The 13,802-nt window shown below is 37.9% G+C and overlaps 1 protein-coding gene across 1 annotated transcript in view; it reads left to right on the top strand.

Moving 5' to 3' along the window:
• Positions 1–9,840: 9,840 nt before the first annotated feature.
• Positions 9,841–13,802, top strand: part of SPATA9 (spermatogenesis associated 9) — a 28,382-nt gene continuing 24,420 nt past the window's right edge. The window contains exons 1-2 of the mRNA XM_054578612.1: positions 9,841–9,901; positions 10,079–10,167. Coding sequence (XP_054434587.1) covers positions 9,841–9,901; positions 10,079–10,167 — 150 coding nt within the window. The remainder of the gene's footprint in view (positions 9,902–10,078; positions 10,168–13,802) is intronic.

Genomic DNA, 13,802 nt, shown 5'->3' with positions numbered 1-13,802 from the left:
ATAATAACAGTGGCATTTCATATCAATAAGAAAACTATAGCTTAATTAAGCAGTGGTACTAAAACAACTGGATATTCAGATAGAAGAAAATAACAGGCTCTTCAAAATAAAGCATAGATAAATTGAAATTTTTTAAATAATAAGCTGAATTTTTTCTTATTTATTAGGGTGACATTGGTTAATAAGATCATAAAGGTTTCAAGCATACATTTCTGTGATACATGATCTGTATATTGCTTTGTGTGCTCACTACCAAAGTCAAATCATCTTCTGCCAGTTAATTTTTTTCCCATAATTCTGCTTTCTTATTTTTTTATTTATTTATTTTTTAAATACATTTGTCTCTGACTCCCCGCCACCACTTTCCCTTGTCCCCTCCCTTCTTCCCTCCCTCAGCTCTTCCCCTTTGGTTTTGTCCATGAGTCCTTGCTATATGTTCCTTGACTTTCCCCTTCCCTTCCCTTTCCCTGCCCCCACCTTCCCTCTTGTCTCTGTTGGTTTCTTTTCCTTTCAGTGTTGCTGGTCATATTTTCCTTGCATCTTTGTATTGTTGGTTAGGTTCCGCTTATAGGTGAGATCATATGGTATTTGTCTTTCGCCCCCTGGCTTATTTCGCTTAGCATAATGCTCTCCAGTTCCATCCATGCTGTCGCAAAGTTTAGTACTTCTTTTTTTCTTTCTGCTGCGTAGTATTCCATTGTGTATATGTACCATTACTTTTTGATCCAATCATCTACTGATGGGCATTTAGGTTGCTTCCAACACTTGGCTATTGTCAATTGTGCTGCTATGAACATTGGGGTGCAGAGGTTCTTTTGTATTGGCGTTTTGGAATTCTTAGGGTATAGTCCCAGCAGGGGAATCACTGGATCAAAAGGCAGTTCCATTTTCAGCTTTTTGAGGCAATTCCACACTGCTTTGCACAGTGGCTGCACCAGTCTGCATTCCCACCAACAGTGTACTAGGGTTCCCTTTTCTCCACAGCCTCACCAGCACCTGTTGTTTGTTGATCTGTTTATGATGGCCATTCTGACCGGTGTGAGGTGGTACCTCATGGTGGTTTTGATCTGCATTTCTCTGATGGCTAGTGATGCTGAGCATGCTTTCAAATGCCTCTGGGCCCTCTGTATCTCCTCCTTGGAAAAGTGTCTGCCCAGGTCCTTTACCCATTTTTTGATTGGATCGTTTGTCTTCTTGGAGTGGAGTCGAGTGAGTTCTTTATATATCTTGGAGATCAAACCTCTATCTGATGTATCATTAGCGAATATATTTTCCCATATGGTTGGCTCCCTTTCATTTTGCTGATGTTTTCTTTAGCTGTGCAGAAGCTTCTTATTTTGATGAGGTCCCACTTGTTTATTCTTTCCTTTATGTCCCTTGTTTTAGGAGACATATCAGTGAAAAAATTGCTGCGTGGGATATCTGAGAGTTTCCTGCCAATGTTCTCCTCTAGGACTTTGATGGTGTTGCGACTTATATTTAAGTCTTTTATCCATCTTGAGTTTATTTTTGTGTATGGTGTCAGCTGACGATCCAATTTCAATTTTTTGCATGTAGCCATCCAGCTCTCCCAACACCATTTGTGGAAGAGGCTATTATGGCTCCATTTTATGGTTCTGCCCCCTTTGTCAAATATTAGATGTCCATAGAGACCTGGGCTTATTTCTAGGCTTTTTATTCTGTTCCACTGGTCTATGGGTCTGTTCTTGTGCCAGTACCAGATTGTTTTGAGTATAGTGGCTTTGTAGTAGAGTTTGATGTCCGGTATTGTGATCCCTCCTACTTTGTGTTTCTTTCTCAAAATTGCTGCGGCTATTCGGGGTCGTTTATGGTTCCATATAAATTTTTGAAATGTCTGTTCTATTTCTGTGAAATACGTCATTGGTATCTTAATAGGGATTGCGTTGAATCTATAAATTGCTTTGGGTAGTATGGACATTTTGATGATATTAATTCTTCTAATCCATGAGCACGGTATATGCTTCCATTTATTTGTGTCTTCCTTAATTTCTTTCTTCAATGTTGTATAGTTTTCTGCATACAGGTCTTTTACGTCTTTGGTTAAATTTATGCCTAGGTACTTTATTTTTCTTCTTGCTATATTGAATGGTATTTTTTCTCTGATTTCTTATTCTTCTATTGCATTGCTGGTGTACAAAAATGCCTTTGATTTCTGAATGTTGACTTTGTATCCTGCTGTTTTGCCAAATTTACTTATTAGGTTGAGGAGTTTTTTGGTAGAGTCTACAGGGTTTTCTATGTACACTATTATGTCATCTGCAAACAATGACAGCTTTACTTCCTCCTTTCCTATTTGGATGCCTTTTATCTCTTTCTCTTGTCTGACCGCTGTGGCTAGGACTTCCAATACGATGTTGAAAAGAAGTGGTGAGAGCGGATATCCTTGTCGTGTTCCCGATCTTAGTGGGAAAGCTTTCAGTTTTTGCCCGTTGAGTATGATATTGGCTGTAGGTTTTTCATATATGGCCTTTATTACGTTGAGGAATGCCCCATTTATTCCCATTTTGCTGAGTGTTTTGCTCATAAATGGGTGCTGTACCTTATCGAATGCTTTTTCTGCATCTATCGAGATGATCATGTGGTTTTTGTCTTTTCTTTTATTTATGTGATATATCACGTTTACTGATTTGCGTATATTGAACCATCCTTGCATCCCTGGGATGAATCCCACTTGATCATGGTGGATAATCTTTTAAATGTATTGCTGGATGCGGTTTGCCAATATTTTGTTAAGGATTTTAGCATCTATGTTCATCAGCGAAATTGGCCTGTAGTTTTCTTTCTTTGTAGGGTTCTTATCTGCTTTTGGGATCAGGGTGATGCTGGCCTCATAGAAAGAGTCTGGGAGTCTTCCCTCCTCTTGGATTTTTTGGAATAGTCTGAAAAGGACAGGGGTTAGCTCTTCCTTAAATGTTTTGTAAAATTCTCCTGTGAAACCGTCCGACCCTGGGCTTTTGTGTGCTGGGAGTTCCTTGATTACTGCTTCAATTTCCCCAGCTGTTATCGGTCTGTTCAAGCTTTCTGTTTCTTCCTCCTTCAGTGTTGGAAGATTATACTTTTCTAAAAATTTGTCCATTTCATCAAGATTTTCAAATTTCTTGGCATATAATTGTTCATAATAGTTTCTAATGATCATTTGTATTTTTGTGGTATCAGTTGTTATTTCTCCTCTTTCATTTCTGATATGATTAATTTGGGTCCTCTCCCTTTTTTTCTTGATGAGTCTGCTTAAAGGCTTGTCAATTTTATTTATCTTTTCAAAGAACCAGCTTCTGGATTGGTTGATCCTCTGAATTGTTCTTTTTGTCTCTATGTCATTCAGTTCTGCTCTCATCTTGACTATTTCCTTCCTTCTACTTGCTCTGGGATTTATTTGTTGTTGTTTCTCCAGTTCTTGAAGTTGTAGTGTTAGGTCTTTTATTTGAAATGTTTCTATCTTTTTTACGTAAGCCTGTATTGCTATGAACTTCCCTCTCAGGACTGCCTTTGCTGTGTCCCATAGGTTTTGGACTGTTGTCTGTTCATTTTCATTTGTTTCCAGAAAATTTTTGATACCTTCTCTTGTCTCATTATTGACCCATTCATTGTTTAATAGTGTACTGTTCAGTCTCCATGAGTTTGAAAGTTTTTAAAGTTTTTCTTTGAGGTTGATTTCCAGTTTCAAGCCCTTGTGGTCCGAGAAAAAGTTTGGTATTATTTCAATTTTCCTGAATTTGCTGAGGCTTGCTTTGTGTCCTATCATGTGGTCTATCTTTGAAAAACTGCCATGAGCATTTGAAAAGAATGTGTATTTTTCTTCTTTGGGATGTAAGGTTCTATATATGTCAGTTAAGTCTCTTTGATTCAGTGTGTCATTCAGCGCCACAATATGTTTATTAATGTTTTGTTTGGAAGATCTATCCATTTTTGACAGTGGGGTGTTGAAATCCCCTACTATCAGTGTGTTGCTGTCTATATCTTTTTTGAAGTCGTCCAACAATTTCCTTATAAACTTGGGGGCTCCTATGTTGGGAGCATATAAGTTTACAATGTTGATGTCTTCCTGATAGATTCTTCCTTTAAGTATTATAAAGTGCCCCTCTGGGTCTCTCTTTATGGCCTTTGTTTTGAAATCTACTTTGTCTGATACAAGTATGGCAACTCCGGCCTTTTTCTCTTGCCCGTTTGCTTGGAATATTTTTTCCATCCTTTTACTTTCAATCTGTGTAGGTCTCTTGCTCTGAGGTGGGTCTCTTATAGGCAGCATATTTGTGGGTCATGTTTTCTTATCCATTCAGCTACCATGTGTCTTTTGATTGGGGCATTTAGCCTATTCACATTGAGAGATATTACTGATAGAAACTTACTCATCTTTTCTCTTTATACCTGTGTTCCTCTCTCTCTCATTCTTTTCCTTCATCTGCTTAAACCAGTCCCCTTAGCATATCTTGGAATGCTGGTTTGGTAGAGATGAATTCTTTTAGTCTTCTCTTGTCTGGGAAACTCCGTATTTCTCCTTCTATTTTAATGGAGAGCCTAGCTGGGTAGAGCAGCCTTGGCTGTAGGCCCTTGCTTTTCATGGCTTGGAATATTTGTTTCCATTCCCTTCTGGCTTGTAGTGTTTCTGTTGAGAAGTCAGCTCCTAGGCGTATCGGGGCCCCCTTGTATGTTACTTTCTCCTCCCTTGCTGCCTTGAGGATTCTCTCTTTGTCTTTGACATTTGCCATTTTAATGATGATGTGTCTTGGAGTGGACCTCCTTGAGTCCCTCTTGAGTGGGGTCCTCTGTGCCTCCTGGATCCATGAGAGCCTTTCTCTCCTCAAATTAGGGAAATTTTCCATCATTACTTTTTTGAGGAGGTTCTCTATCCCTTGCTCCTCTTCTTCTCCTTCTGGTATCCCTATTATGTGGATATTATTGCGTTTCAAGTTGTCCTGCATTTCCCTAAGAGGCATTTAGGGAAATTCTTCATTCTTTTTGAGCCATTTTTCCATTTCTTGTTCTTTCTGGGAGCTTCTTTCTACCTTGTCCTCCATCTCACTGATTCGATCCTCGGCTTCATCCAGCCTGCTTTGGGTTCCTTCTACTGTGTTCTTCAATTCAGAAATGGTATTCTTCATATCCTCTTGTGTCTTCTTGATAGTTTCTATGTCCTTTTCCAGGCTGATATAGTTTGCTGTAAGATCCTGAGAGTTTCTCTGCAGTTTCTCATAGTTATCTTTGAGCTGGCTGAGCTCATTGAGCTTCCTTAGAACCATTGTTTTGAATTCAGTATCTGATAGTTCCCTTGCCTCTATTTCATTTAGCTCTCTCTGTGGGGAGTCCCCTTTTCCACTCATTTGGGGGGAACTTCTTTTTCTTCCCATTTTTGTGAGAGTCTGTTAAGTATTTTTGTCCTTTACTTTTCTTTCTGGGCCTGCCTCTGGTGATGTCAGTTGTTGACCCTGTAGGACCTTGGGTTGTTTGTTTGAGCCTTCCAGGAGTCTAATGCCTGTGTCTGACTCCTGCTTGGAGCAGCTCTGTGACCCCTTTGGTCAGGGCTGGGCTATTTTTTGGGATCTCTCTGCACTCTCACCCGGGCTCCTTGAGCGCACTCCCAGCGCGGCAGGATCCCCCGCCTGCCTGGGCTCGCATGTGCTTGCCCCAGACAAGGGGGCTTATTGGCGACCTCGCGTACTCATCTGGCCCTCCTGGCCGGTGAGCTCCGCGGCACTGGTCAGTTTAGGGTCTTCTATTGTGTATTTTCCCCGCTTTTGGCTCTTTGGGTGCGTTGCTTGCCCTCACCAAATGGGGACTACGGAAATGGGAGGAAGTCAGCTCCAGGACTCTCCGGTTAATCCTGTCTCTGGTCTCTCCTCCAGGGACTCTGGGCAGCTCTGATAATTTTGTGGGCCGCTCCGCAATCACGGGCTGGCGGGTCAATTTACGCCTGCCCTTGCCGCTCTGTGCACTCCCTCGCAGGCCGTATGGGTGCCAATCTGTGGGAGGCCTTGCCGGCCAGTGCAAGCATTCACCAGCCCGCGGGGGTCACACACACGCTCACCAACCCTCGCTGGTCACTCGGCGCCCCGCCAGTTAATTTTTAAAAAAAGAAAACAGAAGAAAATTTAGGAGACTATATATATAATTTAGGGCCTGGAAAAACTTTTTTAACAGGAAAACCAGAAGCTTTAAAAAGAAAAGATAGTTTTATTTGACTATATAAATATTTTAAAATAAATAAAAATTGCCTTTGTTTTTAATATACATTTTTTTCAGATAATTTACTTTTAATTTACAAAAGTATTGGTTCTGTACTTCAGCTTGAGAAACCCTGAATTAGGTTGTTTATCTTCTGTACTTCTGAGAAGCTGAAAGATAAATCTAAAAGTTAGATCAAGTTGGAACATTTTTGGCTAGGATATATCATAGGTGATATGTACATCATATTGCATTATATTAGGAGACATATAATGTTTGTTCATCCCATAATTAGTGATGCTGTATTCGCCAGGGGGGATTGCCATTATGATGGCCTGATCCTTCCACTGAAAAGCCCAAATCATCACATTGGAAGCCAGTAGAAGCCCCTTCAATTTGGCTTCTGTATCCTTTTAATAGGACCCCATTAATCTTCAAAAAACTTTCTTCCTTTTTGGCCTGAGATCTCCCTGCTTCACCTGTACTTCAGCCTGACTAATACAAGCTATTTCTTCAAGGAATCCTGGTTCATTGTAGAAGGGAATAATATTAAATTCCAGAATCTAGGTACTAGGGGTGTATTTTTCTACTGAGTTGGCAATGATTGTAGCCATTTAAGTCTGTACAGCTAGGAAAAAAATGCATTTTTAAAAATCATTTGTTTGTGATGATATTTTCAATTCTGTTTAACATTACAATGTTTTACTTTGTTCTTTGATTTAATAAGCAGGGTTATTTTTATCTTTCACTGAAATTGTTAATTCTTAACATTGTTAATCCAAAAGTGTGTTTATCCTGTACTATGAGGAAAATAATTTCAAATAAAACCAGTGTTTATACTACCAAGAAAATAACTGATTGAAATTTAAAATATCTATTTAATTTTTTTTTTTTTTGTCTTTGGAATCTTCTGAACTGTGTTCTGAAGTCACTTGAAATAAATAATTTTTAGTTCTTGTAACCAATTGATATACCGCTATTTTTTTCAATTTCTTTTCAGCTTTAGGGATCCTATTCTAAAAATAAATATTTTGAAATATTTTACATGTAAATTCTTTTGGTACTTACTGTATTACATATTTTAATTTACTTTACTTACATATTTATCTGTACTAAACCCATTAACCTGCCACACTTTTATTTTCTATTCTCAGATATATAGAATAATAGGTTGTCTATAATTAATATAGTCAGTATTATTTACCAAAAAAAGCAGAAGGGGAAATCAAAAACAAATGTTTGTGTTGTGTCTCTCTTCTAGTTTTTGTTGAGTTCATCTTGTTTTAATTAATTCAGTTAATTAGGACATGTCATATGAGCCAGAATTCATTATGATGGGTAAAATAGATTAAAAGGTGGGGAGAAAAAGTTTTCTTCCCCGAATATTAGATAAAGACTATGTCTGCATATATGTGTATGTATATAATGTCTTATATGTTCTGCATTTGTGGATCAGTTGATTCACTCCATGATGAATTTGTTAATGATAAAATATTTCATTCTGCCTGAGACATAAGTAACAAATTTGATTATATTTATTGAGGAAATATTTACTGTAATATTGTGAAATTTTAAAAGCACATAAATGTACTAAGTAGGTATTGGGAATATAGCCTTGAGCCAAACAGAGTCCCTGAACTCACAGAGCTTATATTGTGATGGGTGAAATAGTCAACAAACAAGTGTGATCTTAACTTCCTACCATTTAACCAAATGTTGGCAATTCCCACACTTGGGTAACAATTCTGATGTTGCTAATTCTAGTCCCCTGTCCAGCCTGTCACTTTACTATAACTAGTAAATTGAAGATTTCCAGGCCCACTATATAGTAATAGTATACAACTAAAATTATAGGACATAGTTATTAAAGAATTATTAAGGAGAAACAAAATGTTATAAATATGACGGTTTTTGATACATCTTTGAAAAAGCTGTATTTACAAGATATGTAGGAGGTCTTTATTACTGGTTTAAAATGATGATTATTTACCTTATGGAAGAATTTTACCTAGGATTGCTTTTAAAGAATGTTTCCCTACTACATTTCATACGATTCAATTTACAAGTATCCTACTTCCATAGAGCTGCTTCAAATTCTTATTAGAATTTATTCTATAAGTATGAAGCACTTTATTTTAATTTTTAAAAAACAATAAACAACTAAAGAAGATAATTATTGGCATTTCATGCAGCATTATGTGAAATAACTTAAGATGCATCAGGGTATAACTATAAGTCATTAAATAAAAACCAAAATATCATAAATGTTCACAAATATACATGTGGCAGAGTGCAGGATGGAATTTTTAAAATTTTAACCACCACCATGGCCAGTCTTTTTTCATCAGGGTCATCAAGAAAGAAAAGACAAAAAGGACTTTGTTAGCATACCTCAGAACCAGGCTATGCTTAACTGGTGAGAAATATGAGGACGAGAAATGTTTTCCTTATAGATTTGTTAATTTTATAGGATGCCTAAGAGGGTAAGAACTGATAAAAAGAAAACTGGGTGAAACCAGTTGAGGTCTAGGACACTAAGTGGTGAGCAGAAGGCTAAAAAGAATTAGGGGGTAGATGGGAGTGGAGAAGACAAAAAACGCTGAGAAAGAGAAGGTACTTACTACCAGGTGTTCCTCTGAGGTACACTCTGCTAGCCAAGTATCTTGATAAGACAATTAACAGGTTTCATTTTCTTATAAACTCCCAGTTTGTATGTTCACCATTGCTTAATTAGATTTTCTTTCTGGCAATGGTCGTGCTTTCCAAATGTTAAGAGTCATGATGGAGGAAGGCAGGTTAACGTTAGGACAGGTGGTTGTGCTATGGTGGGGAGTTTCTTAAGACTAAGAACAATGTGAAAGCAGGAAATCTGTCAGCCTTCACATGGTAGAGGAGTCTTCTGATGAACATTTCTCTTTTCTAAACAGTTCCCACCAATAGACCTCCAGCAGCCACTTGATGGTTGCTGAAGAAAACCCTCTAACTACAAATTCAACATAAAGGCTTCGAGTTGCAATGGGATTTGAGTTAACCAACTCAACTCATCCACACTAAATTATAATCAATATGTAATTCTTCCCAGGTTTGATAAGGGGAAAATAATGGCTGTCTAAAGTGGGAGAGTACTAAGAGGGGAAATGCTGAAGAGATTTTAAAGGAGACAAAGACTTCATAATTTTGCCAGGGTTGGACCTAGTGACCCTCACTTGAGTAAGGAAAAACAATCTGTTCAGAAGTCTTTCTGAATCCCTGCTGGTGTTTCTTTTCCACTTGGCATCGTATGTGAAGCATTTCTTTTAAAGCATATGCCAACTCGTTTCAGAGGGAGCTTTGTTCTCAGATGATCCATTAATTGAGGTATCATTGCAGAAATTGGAACAAAATTTAATTCATATTGTAGAACTCCTTAGTGTGGCTCATTTTTCAATCCCCTGTCTCCTCCCCTTGTGCCTCCAAACACAGTCTCTTCTCATTGCCAGAGTAATTTCAAAAGATTCTGTAACAAGTTCTCAGAGGCCCATTGTGCAGTAACAAAGGATTCCGGCAGTGAGCTGTAGGTTCTGCCCTTCCCTGCTTTCCTGAGTGGAAGGCTGCCCTCATTGCTCACTGATGGTAGAGGACAAGCTAGCCAAGCACTGGGAGCCCAAGCAAGAACTCATCATGCCAATCAAACCTGTTGGGTGGATATGTGGACAGGTGTTGAAGAACTTTTCTGGAAGAAGTATATACAATCTTGTTGTAAAGGAGATATGGGCGTGGGAAGCTGGGAATGAAGTCCCCTAGGGTTTTCTTGCTTTTCCAGTTACGTAGGCAATGGATCCAGAGTTCCATGTCCTTTTGAATTATAGTTAGGGGATGTTTTTAAATGTTTTTTTCTATTAACTTCTTTTTGTCTTAGTCGAGGGGATCCAGAAAACAATCATGGACCTTATAGATGAGTTTAAAGATGATTTCCCTACCATCCTAAGATTATCACAGTCTAATCAGGTAATGTGATTTCATAACTGAAAAGAATGTAAAAAGTATATTGTATTTTTAGTATCATACCAATTATTTAATGCTTGATTTTGAGGTCAGTGTTTGAAGATTAGGAAAGCAATTTTACTTCAAAAAAAAAAAAACCCAACAAATTTCAACTCTCACTCATTGGGAGAGGTTGGAGACAAAGAAGTTAGGTAGATAGATAAATTAAGTTTAAAGACAGTCATTGTATTGTTCGATTTGAAAATCTAGAATTTTCTCATAGTCACAATTGTTATGTAGTTTACTTAAGATTTGCTTAATGTAAAATCAGAGAAATACCTAGATATATTTTAATTAACTCTGGCAGTAAAATAAGTGAAAAAATTATTACATAAATTATAACAATGGAAAGTATTATTTGAGTGTGTGCTTTACATGGAAAGAAAATAGTGGTATAAATTTAGCAAAGTATATATGTATATGTTTTAAACATCTGTTCCAAAAAGGATTTGAAATATAAAATATTGGGATTAGAAGAAGGGATAGGAAGAAATTTTGAAGATACATATGGTTAGAAAAAGTTAAACACCACGTTTAAGGGGACACATGTGACCTACTTTACTCACAAGTACACAGCTCTAAATGGAAAAGTGTTGTTTCAGTCATTTTGACCACAGTTGGAATGGAATATGTTGTAAAGCTACTTGGTACGGTAACAGTTGGGTAAGGAATGGTTTTAAGAATATGTAGAGCGCTTTGTTAACTGGATTGTATTTCAAAACTCTAAATTTTGTGACTAGTATTTAAATACTTTTAAAATGATCATTTTAGGCATTTGTTTATTTACTCAAAGGCCATCTGGCAAAGAAAAAGGAAGATATGATGGGAATGATAGTGGAATTTTTATAAAGGGATCTACCAGAATCTACCAGACTAATGATTACTACATAATTCTTCATGACTAAAGATTTTGAAGGACATTTTTTTCTGGGGCTGGGTAAAGTTAATTTTAGAATCTTGGCTTGAGATTGTGGGTTCTGAGGTCCTGTATGCTCCATTCCTTCCCTCCCAATCAGCCCAGACCTCAATACCCTCAGCATCCCCTTCCTTTGGTGAAAAGTGAGTTTTAAGACTTATACTTGCAAATTGCAGTTGATTTCCATATGAGGATATAAAGACTTAAAGTAGTAAACCTTTACATTTGAACACATGAAAAATGCATGCTACCGTTGGAGAATTAAAAATTTTTTAATTCAGATCTGAATTAAAATTTACTTGAATGAGATAAATCTTTTGTGGTAAATAGGGTCAATATTTGTGGTTTATAATTATAAAAGATAATTATGTGTTTTATTCTATAATTATGTTGCACTTAACTGTATACTAAAAAATTGGGAATTATAGACAGAACATGTTAGAATCCATGCAAAATTTTGGATTTTTATGTCTGTAGATGTCACTTTTTCTGAATTTTCTATGCTTTAAAAAAAAAGTGAGATGAAAACTACCGGGGATGCACCAATAATGTCTGGAAATTACATTGGTATTAAGGTGTCTAAATATAAGAATAAGACTGTAACTAGAATGTTCTATAATTCAAAGTATATTTTATTGATTATGCTATTACATTTGTCCCATTTTTCCCTCCCCTTTATCCCCCTCTGCCCTGAAGTCTCCCTCCTATTAGTTCCCCCCTTCCACCTTACTTAATGTCCACGGGTCGTACATATAAATTCTTTGGCTTCTCCATTTCCTATACTATTCTTAACCTCCCCCTGTCTATTTTGTGCCTACCAATTATGCTTCTTGTTCCCTGTACCTTTTCCCCCATTCTCCCTTCAGTCCCTCCCTGCTGATAACCCTCTATATTATCTCTATTTCTGTGATTCTGTTCCTGTTCTAGCTGTTTGCTTAGTTTGTTTTTTTGTTTTTTAGGTTCAGAGTTTGATAGTTGTGAGTTTTGTGTCATTTTACTGTTCATAGTTTTGTTCTTCATCTTTTTCTTCGATAAGTCCCTTTAACATTTTATATAATAAGGACTTGGTGATGATGAACTCCTTTAACTTTACGTTATTTGGGAAGTGCTTTATCTGCCCTTCCATTCTCAATGATAGCTTTGCTGGATAGAGTAATCTTGGATGTAGGTCATTGCCTTTCATGACTTTGAATACTTCTTTCCAGCCTCTTCTTGCCTGTAAGGTATCTTTTAAGGAATCAGCTGATATTCTTATGGGAACTCCTTTGTAGGTAACTCTCTGCTTTTTCTCTTGCTGCTTTTAAGATTCTCTCATTATCTTTAATCATGGATAATTTATTTATGATGTGTCTTGGTGTGGTCCTCCTTGGGTCCGACTTCCTCGGGACTCTCTGAATTTCTTGGACTTCCTGGAAGTCTATTTCCTTTGCCAGATTGGGGAAGTTTTCCTTCATTATTTTTTAAAATAAGTTTTTCAATTTCTTGCTCTTCCTCTTCTCCTTCTGGCATCCCCATGATTCAGATGTTGGAATGTTTGAAGTTGTCCCAGAGGTTCCTAATCCTCTCCTCATTTTTTTGTGAATTCCTGTTTCTTCATTTTGTTCTGGTTGAATGCTTATCTCTTCGTTTTGTTCCAAATCATTGATCTGAATTCCAGTTTCCTTCCCTTCACTGTTGGTTCCCTGTAGGTTTTCCCTTATTTCACTTTGCATTGCCTTCACTTTTTCCTCTTATTTTGCATCCATACCCAACCATTTCTGTGAGCATCCAGATTATCAGTATTTTGAACTCTTTATCTGATAGGTTGGCTATCTCCTCATCGCTTAGCTCTATTTTTGGAATTTTGATCTGTTCTTTCATTTGGGCCATATTCTTTGTCCTGCACACCAGTTACATTGTAAGGGGCGGAGCCTTAGGTGTTTGCTAGGGTGGGGCAATCTACGTTGCTGCGTTGTGACGCTATATCAGGGGGAGGGGTCAGAGAGGTAACAATGCCTCTTGTTCAGCTCTCAGCTAGCTTTCAATCACGTTCCCTGCTCTACCCACAAGTGGATTGTGCCTTTTCAGGTGCTGATTCCTGGGTGGTGGGTTTGTGTCCATCCTAGGACCCTGTGGTTCTCTCCAACAAACTCTCCTGTGTGGCTGGGAGTTTCTTCTACCGCTGCAACCCCCGCAGGTTTTTACAGCAAGAGATTTTGAGGGTTTCTTTTCCCACGCTGGAACCCTGTGATGCTGCAGTCTGTCTTGCTTCCCAGTTGTTCCTTCCAGCTTGCCCACATGCGAATGGGACTGCCTGGTCCGCAAGCCGCTGCCTTGCCCACCCAGTCTGCTGCCTTGCCACATGTCATCTCCACCCCAGCTTGCCAGTCTATGCTGCTCCTACCAATCTGGATGAATGTTTCTTCTTTAACTCCTTAGTTGTCCAACTTCCATACAGTTCAATTTTCTGGCAGTCCTGGTTGTTTTTTGTTTTTAAATTTGTTGTTGTCCTTCTTTGGTTGTGTGAGGGAGCAAAGCGTGTCTACCTATGACTCCAGTTTGACCGGAATTCTGGTGAGTTGTTTCTTGTGGCGCATTATGATTATTGTGAAAGTTACAAAGTACATTGTGCACGGGAAACTTTCTTGGTGGTTTCTGATTTAATATTTGTTATATTTCTCTGACATGTCTCATATTAACTTGT

This window comes from Pteronotus mesoamericanus, unplaced genomic scaffold (assembly GCF_021234165.1).
Source record: "Pteronotus mesoamericanus isolate MK-2021 breed Mesoamerican mustached bat unplaced genomic scaffold, CSHL_Meso_final contig_50, whole genome shotgun sequence".
NCBI lineage: Eukaryota > Metazoa > Chordata > Mammalia > Chiroptera > Mormoopidae > Pteronotus > Pteronotus mesoamericanus.
Note: the sequence above shows the minus strand (reverse complement) of the source record. Positions and strands in the feature narration are given on the sequence as shown.